The 16,369-nt window shown below is 40.5% G+C and overlaps 1 protein-coding gene across 2 annotated transcripts in view; it reads left to right on the top strand.

Moving 5' to 3' along the window:
• The window catches only part of GABRR3 (gamma-aminobutyric acid type A receptor subunit rho3), a 31,388-nt gene extending 15,970 nt beyond the window's left edge, over positions 1–15,418 (top strand). For both annotated transcript variants that reach the window (XM_053386380.1, XM_053386379.1), the window contains 6 exons: positions 338–561; positions 2,886–2,968; positions 4,317–4,457; positions 7,294–7,446; positions 12,184–12,380; positions 13,342–15,418. In XM_053386380.1, coding sequence (XP_053242355.1) covers positions 338–561; positions 2,886–2,968; positions 4,317–4,457; positions 7,294–7,446; positions 12,184–12,380; positions 13,342–13,647 — 1,104 coding nt within the window. In that variant the 3' untranslated portion in view covers positions 13,648–15,418. The remainder of the gene's footprint in view (positions 1–337; positions 562–2,885; positions 2,969–4,316; positions 4,458–7,293; positions 7,447–12,183; positions 12,381–13,341) is intronic.
• Positions 15,419–16,369: the final 951 nt, after the last annotated feature.

Here is a 16,369-nt window from a genome sequence, read left to right as displayed (position 1 = left end):
ATCTACCTTCCTCCCTACCTTCCATATTTCCCATCATTCCTCCAAATGCTACCACCCACTCAATTCCACATGCCTCTGCCCCAATTCCTTCCTTCTCTTCCCACCCCCCTCACCACCAGAGAATTAAACTGTCCCACACACAGAGACCTTCCTCCCACATGGCATTTACTCAAAAGGAGGGGACATGAGTCCCCTCCTTTTTCTTCCTTCCTCATCCTCCTTCCCCTGTTCCTGCCTTTAGAATCTTGGGAAATAGCCCATGAAAGCAGTGTTATGGCACACTACATACAATGTGGTTTATTGTTTATATTTTCCTCTTTATTTTCTTTATATAAAGGACTTCACAATGACTTTATACCTCAGACATTACTGGAAAGATGAGAGGCTGTCATTTCCTAGTACCAGAAACAGAAGCATGACTTTTGATGGAAGACTAATAAAAAAGATCTGGGTACCTGATATATTTTTTGTCCACTCCAAAAGATCTTTCATCCATGACACAACTATGGAGAACGTTATGTTACGTGTCTACCCAGATGGAAATGTGCTCTTTAGCTTACGGTAAGCACAATGCTCTCCTTATCTTCCAGTCGCAGGAAACAAACATAAAGGTGAGAAGATACACTAGCTCAGGGATAGTCAGTGTGTTGCCCCCCAGATGTTGCTAGACTATAACTGGCATCTTCCCTATTTGCCATGATGACTGGGACTGATGGGAGCTGCAGTCCAGCAGCATCTGGAGCACATAGGGTTGACTACCTCTGTGGTAGCTCATTGTGATCCTTGCAGAAATTATAGGCATTGAAGGTTTATTCACATGGCACTTAGAGCCCATGGCATAGTTTGGTCATCAGCTGTGTGCTGAGTTTCAGCTTCATGGCCACAGGTTCAGAAACCTGGGTGGCTCAGGTTTTGTTGTACCATTTCTGCTATTCCTGTCTTCTCCCACTTTAGTCCATCCAGTCACAGAGGCTCTTCAGCTGCCTCTGCCCTCTGAGCTAAAGTGGTGGCAATCAGGAAGAGCCTTTTTAGTGGTGTCCCCCCTGTCTATGGAATACCCTCACCAGGAAAGCTTGCATGGTGCTCACTTTGATGTCATTTCAACAGCAGGGAATTAAAAAAAATAATTTCCCCCAGGTTCCCCCCCCTTTTAAACTGTTGAGTATTAAATTGCTTGTTCTGCTCTGCTGAGTTATTAGTTGCCATGTTCTGCTGCTATTTTCAATGGTTATGTAATTATTTATTATTGCATTATTGCAATGTATTTTTATTATATTTTTATTTCATAAGACATATTGTGCAGTATTATCCAAGCTGGTGCTCTCCAGGTGTTTTGGACTACAACTCCTATCAATCCTAGCCAGCATGGCCAATGGTTACATATGTTGTAATCCAAAACATCTCAAACACACCAGTTTGGGAAGGCTGATTAATGTCTGCTAAGTATATCATCTGGAAGCTATGTGGTTCAAATCTCACCTCAGACCCTCCCACCCTGCAGATTAGGGATAATAATACTAATTTACTATACAGGATTATTGTAAATGTTACTGAGATAATGTGTTTTGAACACTCCCAAGCACTATATAAATGCAAAGCAGGATAATGATGATGCTATGTGATATAAGAAAGCAATATATTTCACCTAAGTTTGAATGTAATTGGTCCGATAACCCAGAAGGTTACCTGGTAATTAAGTCCTCTTGGGCTCCAGGCTTTGTACACCCAAGGAAGCCATTTGCTTCCTTATGCTGGGAAGGATTAAAAAAGGCTTCTGGGTTAGGCTTGGTATTTGCATGAACAACTTGCCTGGCTCTTGTGAGGGCTTGCATGTCTGTTCAGCGGATTTTAATTTCAGGCTGTAGTCCCAGATACTTTTCTCCTGCTTTTCACTCTGCTCATTCGGTAAGGCTGCCCAGCCTGAAGACAGCACCAAACGGAAACCCATTCTGTCTAGTATGAAAATTGGATAATGTAAACTAAGCACCAGATATACGGTCCAATTCAGTGAATTATTCCACCACAACTGCAGTTTGGGATGCTCAGGTGATGGAAAGATTAAAACTACTAAAATGATGTACATAGACAAATGTACAGTAAGCCTGCAATTTACATGCATTTAACTTGTGTGCATTCTGCTTTACATGTGGAAAGGGTTCTGAGGAAAAATGACTTTGGCAATCCCACCCACCACTGAACCCAGTAGGTTTTGACTACCATGCAATTTTGGCTTTAGACACAATCCCCGGAATGTAACCCCTGCATAAGTTGCGGGCTTATTGTATGTAGAACTATTTCTGTTTCCAAAGACAGTGGGAAACTGGGGAGAGGAACAGAGATTAAGGTAGGAGAGTGTTTCTACCTATAGATCCCCAACTCTACAGAAGTATAATGAGGAGTGATAACTACTGCTCACTTCAACCCCAAGTGGTGAGAGTTGTACAAGTATGGTCCCTTCATATTGCCTGAGAATGTTCCTGGCAGCACAGATGTTCCAGGGCACAGATGTTAACCCTCTGCCAGTGTGGGAGGGAAACTATAATGAAGGGAGGCAGGGGACTTGAGTTCTGAGGACACAAGCTCCTCTAGCATGCATCCCTGGAGCCAGATCCACCCCACCAGCTCCTTTTGTTGAAGGGGAATTGGCCATTGCTGCCAAAAGGCTTGCAACAGATGGGGAAATTGTGCTCCTCCATGAATTTTCATAATTTTTACTTCTCTAGATACTAAAATGATAAGGCAAAAATATTGAGCCAAAAATAAAAACTTAAGACCCCCAACTGGAATCCCTCATTCATTGACCTTAAGGCTCTTATACATAATGAAATAGTTGATATGAACACTAAAGCCTATCCCTTTGTTTTGCTTTATTGCTTTTCTGACAGAATAACAGTTTCTGCCATGTGCTTCATGGACTTCAGTAGGTTCCCACTTGACACTCAGAACTGCTCTCTAGAACTGGAAAGCTGTAAGTCTGGCTCAGCTATGGTATTGTATGTTCTACATGTGTGTGTTTTTAAATAGGAATTATTAGAAGTACCTTACCTATACTGTATTTTAAAGGCATATGGCGTCTCAAGGACTTGGGGGTCTTCAAATACTCTTCTTGGGAACTACATTAGTAAAAAGCAATGAATATTTATAAAAGGAGACAGAACACTCCCCCTCCATAAGCAAAGAGGGAACTATATTGGAAACCTCTGTCATTTCATATGTTTGGTTTTGCTTAGGTATAATTTTGTATACCTTATTTGCTATGTAGTAAATGGCTGTGGTCTGTCTGAGGACTGTGGTAGCATAGAAGAGGAAGGTGATGAATGGCGATTTTAATGAAACACAAAGGTTTCTAGAGGACAAAGTCAGTATCTGTCATGCCATAGCATCCCTCTCTCCCATGACATCTTTTTCCTGGTCATCAGAGGTGGCACACCAGGCCATGTTAAAGCATGAGCAAGCCTTACCCTATTACTCCACCAAGTTTCTTAAGTTAAAAAGAACCATCTGTGACAGTGAAATGTTCAAGGGAGGGTGATAAGGATAGTAAAGGGTCAGGAAACCATGTCTTATGAGGAGCAGTTGAAAGAGCCCAATAGGCATAACTGGGAGAAGATAAGATTAACAGGAGTTTGATAGCAACAGGCAAGTTTATCTGCCATACAGAAGATGGAGCAGACTTGTTCTTTGTTGCTGCAGAGAGAGGAACTAGAACCAATGGGTGGAAATTGCAGGGATGCAGATTTCAGGTAAACATTAGGGAAAACTTCCTAATAGTAAGAGCTGTTCAGTGGTGAAACAGGTTGCCTTGGGATGCGGTGGGCTTACTGTAGACCAGGGGTCAGCAAACTTTTTCGGCAGGGGGCCGGTCCACTGTCCCTCAGACCTTGTGGGGGGCGGACTATTTTTTGGGGGGGGAGGGATGAACAAATACCTATGCCCCACAAATAACCCAGAGATGCATTTTAAATAAAAGCACACATTCTACTCATGTAAAAACACGCTGATTCCCGGACAATCTGTGGACCGGATTTAGAAGGCGATTGGGTCGCATCCGGCCCCCGGGCCTTTGTTTGCCTACCCATGCTATAGATGATTGAAAATGAAATTGGTTATAATCCCCTCCCCTCGCTTACCTTGCCCACTGTTATGGGCTTCATATGAAAGGAATGAATCAAGCAGCCAAGCTGTCTTCCTGTTCAGAGTCTGGTGTTTTCAAATGCTATCTAGGTAATATAATGCGAGTTAAGGTGTAAATCAAGAGGAAAAAGAGTCACAGGCAAGTGATAGTCTGTTAAGTTTATTTATTAATTTTCCCACAGATGCCTACAATGAAGAAGACTTGATGCTGTATTGGAAGCATGGCAATGAATCTCTTAGCACAGATGAGCACATTTCCCTTTCCCAGTTCTTCATTGAAGAATTCAGTGCTTCTAGTGGTCTAGCATTCTATAGCAGTACAGGTATAGCGCCTGACAGACAGTAATAGATTTTCTTGTTCTATCTAAATTCCTTTTGATCTTAGCAAAGAATAGCAGTCAGTGGAATGGTTGTTACAAAGGAAACCAGTTCAAAAGATTCTTTTCCACATCCACAGTGCATGTATCTATATTTTGATTTTCCTATTAATTTTTCTATGTGACACATGCATTATTATTTTTTGGGTATATCTAAGAGACCTAGAGCCATTTCACGATTCATACTGAATTTCGATTTTGTTTCATCTACCCCCACTGTGCATGGTCTGTATAGAAAATTAGAAGAGAACTGTCAAAGGAACTGAAAATAATTGAAATTTTAATGCCTCTGTATCACAATAAATTACATAGGGGAAAGGAGCATTAAGAAGTATGTTAGTCTGAAATTAATTGCCTCACAATTTTTAGAACTTTATATACAAAGGCTAGAATTGAAGGTGTTATTACGTTCATGCTTCAGGTCAATGAACAGCAGAACCCCATTGCATATTGCAAACTGATTGTGGAATTACCCCATTTCAAATGGGATTTGCAGTGCAGTTGGAAGAGAGGGCACTTATGTTTGAAAAACACAAGTCTAACAATACAATCCTATGCATGTTTGCTTAGAAAGAACTATATTCAGTGGAGCTTGCTCCCAGGGACCTGTGAGTAGAATGGTAGGCCAAATATTTTTTGGGCATACAGAACCAATTGCATATTTCTTTGTATCCAGGCCATTCTAATTTTGTTTTTATGCTGCAGTGAATAGGTAGGCTTTTAATTCTCCCTGTGCTAACCTGGTGTAATCATAATATACATATTATTCTGGATATATTACTTTCTTATATTCAGGCAGGGTGGGATATTCCTGTTCTTTATATGCGCTCTTCTGTAAGCAACAACTTTCCGAAACTTAGGATGAAGAAAGCCAACATTTCTGTTGGGTTGAAGAAGGGCCAAGGCTAGAGCTTTATTCTCAATGCAAATATCATTGTGTAGAGGGCCCTATTCAGACCAGGTCCTCTGTAAGGGAGTGGAGGGCTAAAGCTCTCTACCCCTCACAGCAGGTTCGCAATCCAGATCAACTCCCTGCATCTGAAATTTATTTTTTAAAAGGAATTCATGCAATTACTTATTGTAAGAATGGTGTCACATCCGGCTTGACTCTAAAGCATACACTTTTTAGTGTTAAATTTCTATATGAAGATATGCTAGAGCACAAGCCTGTCTGGATGTCATGCTTTATAACCTGGTGGTGTATAAGCTTTACACAAGTTCAGGATCAGTGTATACCCCAGCTCATTGTTCACACAGCCAATTAACTCATAGGGATTAAGAAAGCGAAGAACCACGATCCAACTTCTACTTAGTTTAAAAATCCGTGGCTACCTGCCAGTAAATTGTGGTAGATCAGTATAAAATATTTTATACACAGAACAATTTCCTCAAACTTTTAGATACAACTAATTTAATTGTACAGTACTTTTGCTTTATTGGCTGCAGTAATAGAGGAACAGCTTTGACTTAATATTGATAGTGTAACTCCCCCCCCCTCGAAAAGTTCAAAATAGAAAATCAAGTAACAATGCTTGTGATCTGAATGATTAAAAGTAGAATAGACAGTGATTTAGGCTGCAATCCTATACCTACTTATTGGAAGTCAGGCCCATTGAACTCCATGGGGCATACTTCTGAACAGACATGTACAGAACTGCACTATATTTGCCATTAAAGTTAGCCAATATGATTGCATATTTTAAAATCTCACTTAACTTTTCCAAGTTGAAAATATGTGGGAGACTTATACTTTAGACTTTAGAGCACAATCCAAACTCCCAAGCTACTGGGCAAAGGTTTGGATGGGACTTGAGAGCTCTCTCTGCCCAGCCCAGAACAGTCCAGAATCAAGCATCACTCTGCTGGCGTGGAGCTCCCTGTTCCACTAACCAAAAACACAGTCAGTGGAAATACTGCAACAGGCTTCCTGTGGCTGGTAGCCCATCGAAAGTTGGACAGGGAGGGACTGAGCCAACCTATGGTCTGTTGGATCCTGAGCCAGCTCCACTGCAATCATTTGACAGCACAGAGCTTAATTCAGGTATAATTGCTATGCCAGCTGCAGGTTGGTGGCACCTGGAGCCAACTTTTGCCTGCCTTTGCTTTCCACCCCAGCTAGCATGAGCAGTGGGGCTGCAGATACAGATTCAGATTGCTCTGCCAAGTAGGATTATTAGAGTAGAATTTCTACTACAATATAATGCAATGTGATTTTTATTATAAAAGCAGGCTTTTATTTTTGAAGCTATGTTTTTCTTCCTTTAACAGCATGTGTGCTGTTCCTGCAGAATTATGCAATGATTCACTAGATGGCACTGTCTCCTGTGCAGTGCTGTTGATTCAGTAGTCAGATGCTTGGTTTAAGAGCAAAAAAGTGAAGCCAATGAAGAAACAAGAACAAATATAACCTGAGAATTTATTATTATGAAATATCCCTGAAGCATTTTCATAATGTTAGTACTAATCATGCAAGACATGATTAGTCAAATTCCTGGTGGATTACCGTAACTGCAATTCTGTTGTTAGCCTGTACTTGTATAGCATTTTTTAAATTCCCATCAATTAGTGGTGTTTTTGATCTTCCAAAGCCATTACTTTAACAAAGGAACTGGTTATAGATTCTACCCCACATACACAGGATCACAGGTTTCGAAAGGACCCACCTATAACACTATTTAAATAGGTAAAGGAGGTGGTAAATGTATGCATATTAATAAGTCACAGTTCAGTGGAGGGAGAACAGAATGTGGATGTTAAGGAATATATTTACATATTTCAACAGGCTGGTACAACAGACTCTTCATAAACTTTGCCCTGAGGAGACATATTTTCTTTTTTGTACTACAATCCTATTTCCCATCTATGCTGATGGTGATGCTGTCATGGGTCTCATTTTGGATCGACCGAAGAGCTGTTCCTGCAAGGGTATCACTAGGTAAGCTCTCATATGAATATATTTAAGGTATGGTGGAAAATACGTTGTAGCAATTGGCTTGTGTTGGCTTTATAGGTAGTTCACAGAAGTATATAATCATTATCTTACTCTTCCTACAATATCTAACACTTATTTCATTTCTGGTAGAAGGAATTTAAGTGTGCTTTGCCTAGTTTTGCTATACCCAAAGTTGTTCATTAATCAGAAAGAGCTGTGAGATGCAGCAGGTGAGAGGAAGGGTAGGCGGGGAACTGTCTGGAGAGTTAATTAACTCAACTCAGCATTTCTTGTGAAATCATCTGTCCTGGAGGGAGATTTCACTTTTGCTTTGCGTGAAAGAAATGGCTGGCCTGGGCAATAAACCCAGACTTATTAGCTTAGTCATAAGTGACAAAGTGGTAGAAAATGTTTTTTACTATGTACTTTGTACTATGTACAAGTTGCAGGCATTTTCTATGTATGTGAGGTGGTACAATGTACCGATGTTTGTGCTCACATGCATCTCAGTACATACTGTCAAGTGCCAATAACTAGGAGCCTCATGGTTGGTGAGCTGAGTCTGTGTGAGCTCTAAATCTGAAGCCTTGGTGGCAGAAGGGAAGAGCAACGTGCGGAATCAGCCCTGATGGCAGCCGAAACAGAAAGCCTCTCAATTGGCCAAATATGGTATACCATACTTTTCTGTCTATAAGATGCCCCCATGTATGAGATGACCCCTATTTTGGGGGACTATAATTTAGGAAAATGGGGGGAGATGGCTATAATACCAGAGTTGTTAAGCTTTTTTTGGGGGGGAGGATTGCTTTTGAGAAGGATTGCGCAGAGTTTTTTTTTGGGGGGGGGGAATGCAGAAAATAACTAACCCCAAAGACAAGAGCTCAGAATCGCTCACGTCACAGAATCTGACAAGCGTCTGCCCGTTCGCAAACATAAGCCGGAAACTGAACACCCAATTGCCGCGATGGCAGCCAATCCAAGGCAGCCCTTGATGCAGCAACCAAACTTCCGCCCAATTAACGCAGGAGCAGCCAATCCAAGGCAGCCCTTGACGCAGCCAAAAATCACACACCAAAACGCCACTTACAAGCTGCAGATCATGGCTGCAACCAATCACCTGGTCCCCTAATGTACTGCCTTTGTATTAGACGAGCCCAGTTTTTAAACACTATTTTGGATTAAAAAACCCTTGTCTAATACACGGAAAAGTACGGTAAAGACTACATGTCTGGAAGCGAACAACTTTCTACTGCAGTGGTACCTCGGGTTACAGATGCTTCAGGTTACAGACTCCGCTAACCCAGAAATAGTACCTCGGGTTAAGAACTTTGCTTCAGGAGGAGCCTTTTTAAAGGCTTTGGAACGGGGGACGGGGTGAGCGGTGCGGTGCTGAGAGTCGACTGCTTCTCCTGCGGAGTGAAGCCGCATGCCATGGTCGGAGAGTGCTGACTTCTTGTGAACAATTGGACATTAAAAGCAACAACCCGTGAGTAGTACGGAAATTGGATTTACAAAGAATTTTTTTTTTTAATTAGGCACGATCGGGGAAGGCGCAAACAGGAAGTCCGTCTCCCCGTCTTGTAAATAATCTAAAGCAAGGATCAGCTAACTAAGGTCGAGAGAATTTTTTCTTGTTTATTGGGCAAAAGACATTAATTTCATGATTTGGCAGTATAAGTAATTTTACTGGAGGATAAGAGCTAATTTTGGGAGCTGAAGTGCCACCCCCCCGGACCCGGGAGTGATCCGCGAGAGAGCCTGTTGAAGAGGTATTGAAGAGTTTGACAGCTGTCAAATTAGCTGTCAAGACTGAAAAAGAGAACTTTGTTTCTGTTGTCTCCGCTGGTTATATTTGTTACAATTTGGTTATAATTTGTTGAAAACAAGGAAGAATTGATACAAACTAACTTGACTTTTGGATTTGAACTGGAAAGAATTTTAAGTAACCAAAAATCCCTCTAGAGGGGGTTTTGGGACATTACAAGAATGGCTGAAGGAGGGAAAATACATGCTAAATTGGACAGAGTTTTTGTTCTCTTGGGAAAGTTACAAGGCCAAATTGATGTTTTGGCTACAAATGTTGCAACTCTGGATTTAACAGTAAATAAACTCATTGAATTTGATAAGGATTTGACTCAGGAAGTCCATGCAGCTGGACAAGAAGAGAAACTTGAGAACTTTGAGAGTGTGGAGAAAGAGATATATGTTGTTCCTGAGGAAAAGGAAGGAGGAGCTGTAATGCTGCAGATGACAAAGGAGAGCCAGAGGCCTGACATGATGGCTACAAAGGAAAATAAGAACTTGATGTTGAAAATCTGGTTTGAATTGGAGATTGAAGAACGGAGAGATCTCCTTATGTGGAGATCTGAAGATCCAAGGATTACAAATCTGATTAAGTTGGAAGTTGGAGCTTAGGCGACATTTGGACTTGAAAGGAGTAAGAAACAAGATTCAGGCTCCACTTTTAAGTATGGAGGTCTGGCTGGAAGAAACATGGATCCCATTCGGCTAAAGCTTCTCCGAGATCTGGTGTTTAATATTAAGGACTATCAAAAAAACCGGCAGAGAGGAATTGAGAGAGAATTAAGAGCCTCGGACGAGAGATCTCCAGGCTGATAGTAGATTAAGACTGATGGACATTTGTTGGGGATTGAAACCGGGAAAGGGGGGGTGGAGTTTGGGGATCCAAAGGGTGCATAATTACAATCTGTTTTTGCTTTTACTCTGTTTTCCTATTCGTATGAAAATTGGGGAAGTCGTGGAAGGGAATTTGGGTCGACTTTAGAAAGAGGTTTTAAGAATGAGTATTGATATATAAATATTGATGTTTATAAGGTAAAATTGGCTTTTTTAAAAATGAACTAAATAGAAAAAGGTCAAAAATTGGGGATAAGAACTTGTTGAACTAACAATTTGAATTGGAATATAAGAAGGGGAGGTGTGGGGAGGTCAGGGAAATATGTTATAGAAAAATAAGGATTGTAAACTTTATGTGTTTTTAACTTTTTGTTTTTTGTTTTTTGATTTTTTAATGTATTAAAGTGGAAAATTTCAATAAATATCTTATAAAAAAAAAAGAACTTTGCTTCAGGATGAGAACAGAAATCGTGTGGCGGCGGCGTGGCAGCAGTGGGAGGCCCCATTAGCTAAAGTGGTACCTCAGGTTAAGAACAGTTTCAGGTTAAGAATGGACCTCCGGAACGAATTAAGTTCTTAACCCGAGGTACCACTGTATCTGAAACTGTGGGTGGTTAACTGAGAGTCAGGTAATTAATCTGGGCAACATGGTTTCAGATGCTTACAAAACCTTACGTTATGTGTGATCATATTTGCATATCATTAATTATTTTAAAAAGCAACTGGTGGGAGGGGGACATGAACCTGGACTGTGAAGTGGGGGGTTAACCATCTCTTCCTGTACTATTTCTCCACAAAAGTAATCACCCTGGAGCTACCATCTGCCCTGGAAGGGAAGCTGCTCATATAGCATCTTCCCTTGTGGGTCAAAAAGCTTAGAGGGATTGTCATTGAGAAAAATGATGCAGGGGAAGGGTTAACCCCCACAGGTACATCATTTGGTGGACATCTCCCTAGAACATATGAAATTCAGCAGTCCTTTTATTTTTTTAAAAGAAAGACCTAATATAAAAGGATACATTTTATGAACCTAACAAATAATATATGTTTTCTACTTAAATTATTCATCACTACATAGGAACCATGCTACTTAACCCCTTTCTCCCCTGCCGCCCCTTCAAGGATCAATGTGGCTAATGTTGAAAAGCATGTTCTTTAATGGGTATTAATACCCTGTTCTGAGAACCACTGTTTCACCATATCTTCACCTAGAATCAGGCCATATTTAATTGCTAGAGATTTAAAAGGGAATGGTTGATTTCTCATTACTCATTCTAACTAACGGAGCAGTATTCCAAGAAACTGAATTTGTGGTGTCTTGCTTCTTACTTAAGGGATACCCTTGAGGGCCATAGGTTAAAAAAAACCCCAAACATACAGAGTTTGTTAAAATATCCATTAAAGAACTATGCTTTTAAAGTAGAAAAATAACTTCTTTAAAATTAATATTTTATTATTATAAAACAAAAGCATAACAAATACAGTTAGGAGATACACAGGAAAGAATAAATGTGGAAAACTAACAGTAATTATATTAAATAGGTAGTAAAGAAAATCCATGTTGAGTTTTATCAGGTAGCAGTAAGATTCCTTCAAAGAGTAGGGATATTTTGTTCTAAAAGGTGACAAGAAGACTTAAAGGGAAATGTAAGCCAGAATAGTCTTGACATCATATTTGCCTGGGATTTGCAGCTTGGCTGAAAACCTGGCCGTTCTACACTGGAAATATGAGGCTTCCTTGACTCTGCATGTTGCTCCTCTGAGAAAAATGGAGCTTGGAAACATCTTTCAAGGGGAAAGATAGGTGCAACTCTAATGTTTTCTGTAAAAGAGCACTTAAAGGCTTGGGAAAAGACATTGTCCTCACTAACCTTGTGTTGCCACTGAGCCTTGTACGTGGCTTGAAATCTGGTACCACCACCACAAATCCTGGGGACTCAATTCAATTATTTGTCATGTGATATTTATATATGTCATGTGCTGATAGAGGAAGGAAGTTAGGGGGCACCAACCATTTGTAAACACATTATTACTGTGCATATTTTTGCAAAATGCAAGACCTTATTGATGCTGTCCCTTCATCTTTTCTGTCTCTCCTGGCAGGTATAACTACTGTGCTGACAATGTCAACCATAATCACAGGAGTAAGTGCCTCAATGCCTCAGGTGTCTTATATCAAAGCCGTGGATGTATACTTATGGATCAGCTTTCTCTTTGTCTTCCTGTCTGTCATTGAATATGCAGCTGTAAATTATCTCACAACAGTGGAAGAAAGAAAACAGCTGAAAAAGAGAGGAAAGGTATACACTTGCTTGTGTTCTAGTCACAGAAAACACTATTGCTTGTGATGTCTGTGCTGTGATTTGTGTTTCACAGTCCTTAGGCATTTGGGAAGCCTGTTAAAATGGAGTCTGTTCTTGCATTGTGTTCTAGAACTCCATTATTTCACCAAGCCTTAACCAAGGATTGCCTGCTTCTCAAACTCCAGTATTACAGTTAAACTCTTTTCTTTGTTAACTTCTGTAGTCTAGCCTTCAGCCAGATGGTGCTAAGGTCGGCTAACAACAAAAGTAGAAGAAAATATTATAATAAATATATTTATAAATGTATAAATACATATTTCTAAATAAAATTAAAATACTTAGAAAAATATATAAAACCAAGGCAGGAAGAACATCATTACAGTCAATAAAAACCACAAGTTAAAAACATCAGTTCAGCTTATGGACCTATTTAAATAAAAATGTAATTGACTGCTGATGGAAGATCATTAGAGGTCTCACTTGGCAAGGAATTCCAGAGGCTAAGAGCAGTTACCAAGAAGACTACCTCTTTCCACCAAATGTCCCTCAGATGTAAGCAGATAAACAGAAGGGCCTCTCCCGAGAAACTTAAAATCTTGACAGCCTCATATTGGAGAATACAGTCTTTCAGGTAATCTGGTCTCAAGTTGTGTTGGACAGTGTAGATCATAGCTAGAACTTTCAGTTATGCTTCAAAATGGACTGGGCCAGTGAAACTGTTGTAAGTCCAGTTCCAGCATTCTGAAGCAGTTCAAGTTTCCACTCTTCAAAGGCAGCCGCATGTAGAGCATGTTACAATATTCCAAAGATAACAAAGCACTCATTGGTGTCACTTGTGAAAACATCCTTGTTGCTGATAGTCTTCTGTTAAAACTATTTCCTGTATGCGGGATTAAAAAGAAGAATCACTTGTTCTTCAGTCATTTTATTTAACCAGTAATTGTCCCTTTTTTCCTAGGCTGCTGGATTGTATAATATTGATGCAGTGCAAGCAATGGCCTTTGATGGCTGCTATCACGACACAGACACCACTGACATTGACCTGACCACCTTTTCAGTCCCTTCTGAAGAAAGTTCAACACGAGGGCAAGCACCCAGCACCCCCACTCTAGATGCAGCTCGCATCAAGAGGAAGAGATCCTTGAAAGGGAATGTGGGCAGGATTATTTTGCAGAACAATCATGCCATTGACACATACTCCAGGGTTATATTTCCTACTGTATATATTGTATTCAACTTTTTTTACTGGGGTTTGTATATATGAATGATTATAACTGATATATTTTTCATATGAGCACACCAGAAATGCATAGTAAAATACACATGCCATGATCTGTGTAGGCAGAGATGCTTTAGAGTTTGAACAAGAGATTCTGGTACCCAAATAACAGGTTTTTCTCCCTGCTTGCAAAATCTATTATCTAAAATGGAAGTCCCAATGGCTCTGCGTTTGTTATGCACTCTGGGCTATTATTCCTAAATGATAGGTGGTTTTAAGCTAGTTTGTATGACAGCAGTATAAAATACCTATTTCTGCTGTGTGATGCACAGGATTGGTAGTTATGCAGCTTCCCACAACGCAGCCATCTAGCTTACAGAACTATTTTAAAGCTGCCAAGAGTGGCTAGACCTACACCATACAACACCTAAATCTTCCCTCCTCTGCCAACGTTGCCCACCACTCCCACCTATGATCCAGACTAGTGTTATACACTCAGCACTAGGATCTTTCTCTGAATGATTTCACCCTTCACATTGCTTCTTGCTTACTTAAAAAAATATAAAGCTCAGTAGCCTTCATTCTTGGATGATTGAAGCTGACTAGGAGCTGACTTTGGAAGCTGACTAGGAGCAAAATTAGACCTGGTGCTGGAGAACCTAACCACAGACTGCCTGAGTTATTATAATATAGCAGCTGGTATTCTATCCAGCCATTGGAAGGTGCACGTTGTGGAATAACCACAGATAATCAATTTTAATTGAAGGCTCACAACAGGAAACTATGGTAGAAATCTCTGAAATAGTAACTAGTATAAATGCTATTCTGCTCAATTTAATTAAGGCCAAGTAATTTCAGTCACTGCCATATCTGTAAAAAATATGGTGGCAGCCAGCAGTAGCTTTACAGTCCAATCCAATGCATGTTTACTCAAAAATTAGCTCCAGTTCTTTCATTGGGACATTATTCCATATAGGTATACATAGGACTGCACTCAAAACTACATATTGCATGTATTTTCTTCTAGACCAAAGGAATCTAGGGAGACTGCAAGTTTAAGTGAAAAATGGCAGGCGTATAGGGGCTATTTAACCCTTTTTCCTCTGATTATTTTTCCATTCCAATTATCCCAAGTGTTTTTTTCAAAGGGTGGGGGCACATCCAGGAAATTATACATGAATATGTGTCCTGTTGTGTTTGATTAGTTAACTGAGGAACTCTCCCATTATGCTACAAACTGGATCAATTTCCTCAAAGAATACTGGCCCTTAAAAAGGTCATAAGGAGGCTGCAAGCACCTGTTGCTAAGTAGGGAGAAATCTTACAAAACATGTGAACCCCAGATGTAAAGTGGAAGATTCTATGGTTTTTTACATTTAAGTTCTTGTGAACCTCTTATCTCCTTGACATCTCTTTGAAAACCATGCTGGAAATTTTTCTCTTTCTTGCTTCTGAGCCAAGTCAAAGATCCCATACAAGGTATTAATCATATAATATATATCAGAATAGAACTGCTATTAAGTTTAACCAAATCAGTTGCAACTTTCCTATTCTTTGGGCTCATCCATCCATACCTTTGCTCCGTGCTTTCTAGGTCCAGGTCCAGGCTTTCCATGGAAAACCCAATTGCCATTTGCTCTGATTCAGCAGTAAAACGCGGGCCTTGCTGGGTAAAGCACTGGGACAAAAAACACACACCATACACACACAAACACAGACCTGGAAAGTTGAGAGCTGTGCCTAGAAACATGGCATAATGTTGTAGGGTAACAATAAAATGAAGTGTGGATGAACGCTTTGTTGCAATCACACACAAGAGCACTCCCATTCATTGTAATGGAACTACTCTAGGGAAAATGGTTTGTAGTTTTGCACTTCTGATTAATGTTTTATAATTTTGCAATTCAATGTGCAGTATGGAAATATCCGTTGATACAAATATAAAAATATATGCAAGTAGTGGGTTAAAATAAAGATTTTGTTTTTTAAAAGGCATTCTCTGGAGTGTGCATTTTTCCTGATGGTAGGAGGAACTGATCTCCCTGTTTAGAAAAGGGTGCTTGCCTAGAATCTCACAAGTTCCAGCAACTACCCTTATAGTGAAAATATTAACCATTTATCAGACACCAGTCTCAGCTGTGCCTCATTCCCAGAAACTGGGGTGGCATGCAGGATTACTTTCCATGGGCAGCTGCCCCCCTAGATCAAGTAAGGTAAAGGTAAAGGGACCCTTGACCATGAGGTCCAGTCGTTACCGACTCTGGGGTTGTGGCGCTCATCTCGCTTTATTGGCCAAGGGAGCCGGCGTACAGCTTCCGGGTCATGTGGACAGCATGACTAAGCCGCTTCTGGTGAACCAGAGCAGTGCATGGAAATGCTGTTTACCTTCCCGCTGGAGCGGTACCTATTTATCTATATGTACTTTGACATGCTTTCCAACTGCTAGGTTGGCAGGAGCAGGGACCAAGCAATGGGAGCTCACCCCGTCACGGGGATTCGAACTGCTGACCTTCTGATCAGCAAGCCCTAGGCTCTGCGGTTTAGACCACAAAGCCAAGCAAAACAATAGAAATACTCAACTGACCAATCACTGCTCCCCCCACAAAAGTCCTGGCTACGCCCCCGTTTTTCTTTTGCGAAACTCGAAACTGTCTCTTTGTTATGCCGAAAGGGATACTTTTTAATAACAGCAGAGAGTTATCATCGCATTACACAACTTAATTGCTGTAGCTTCTTTCTGTGCAGTTTTAGCCTTTGCCTGATGCTC

The sequence above is a fragment of the Podarcis raffonei genome, chromosome 4 (genome assembly GCF_027172205.1).
Source record: "Podarcis raffonei isolate rPodRaf1 chromosome 4, rPodRaf1.pri, whole genome shotgun sequence".
Lineage (NCBI taxonomy): Eukaryota > Metazoa > Chordata > Lepidosauria > Squamata > Lacertidae > Podarcis > Podarcis raffonei.
Note: the sequence above shows the minus strand (reverse complement) of the source record. Positions and strands in the feature narration are given on the sequence as shown.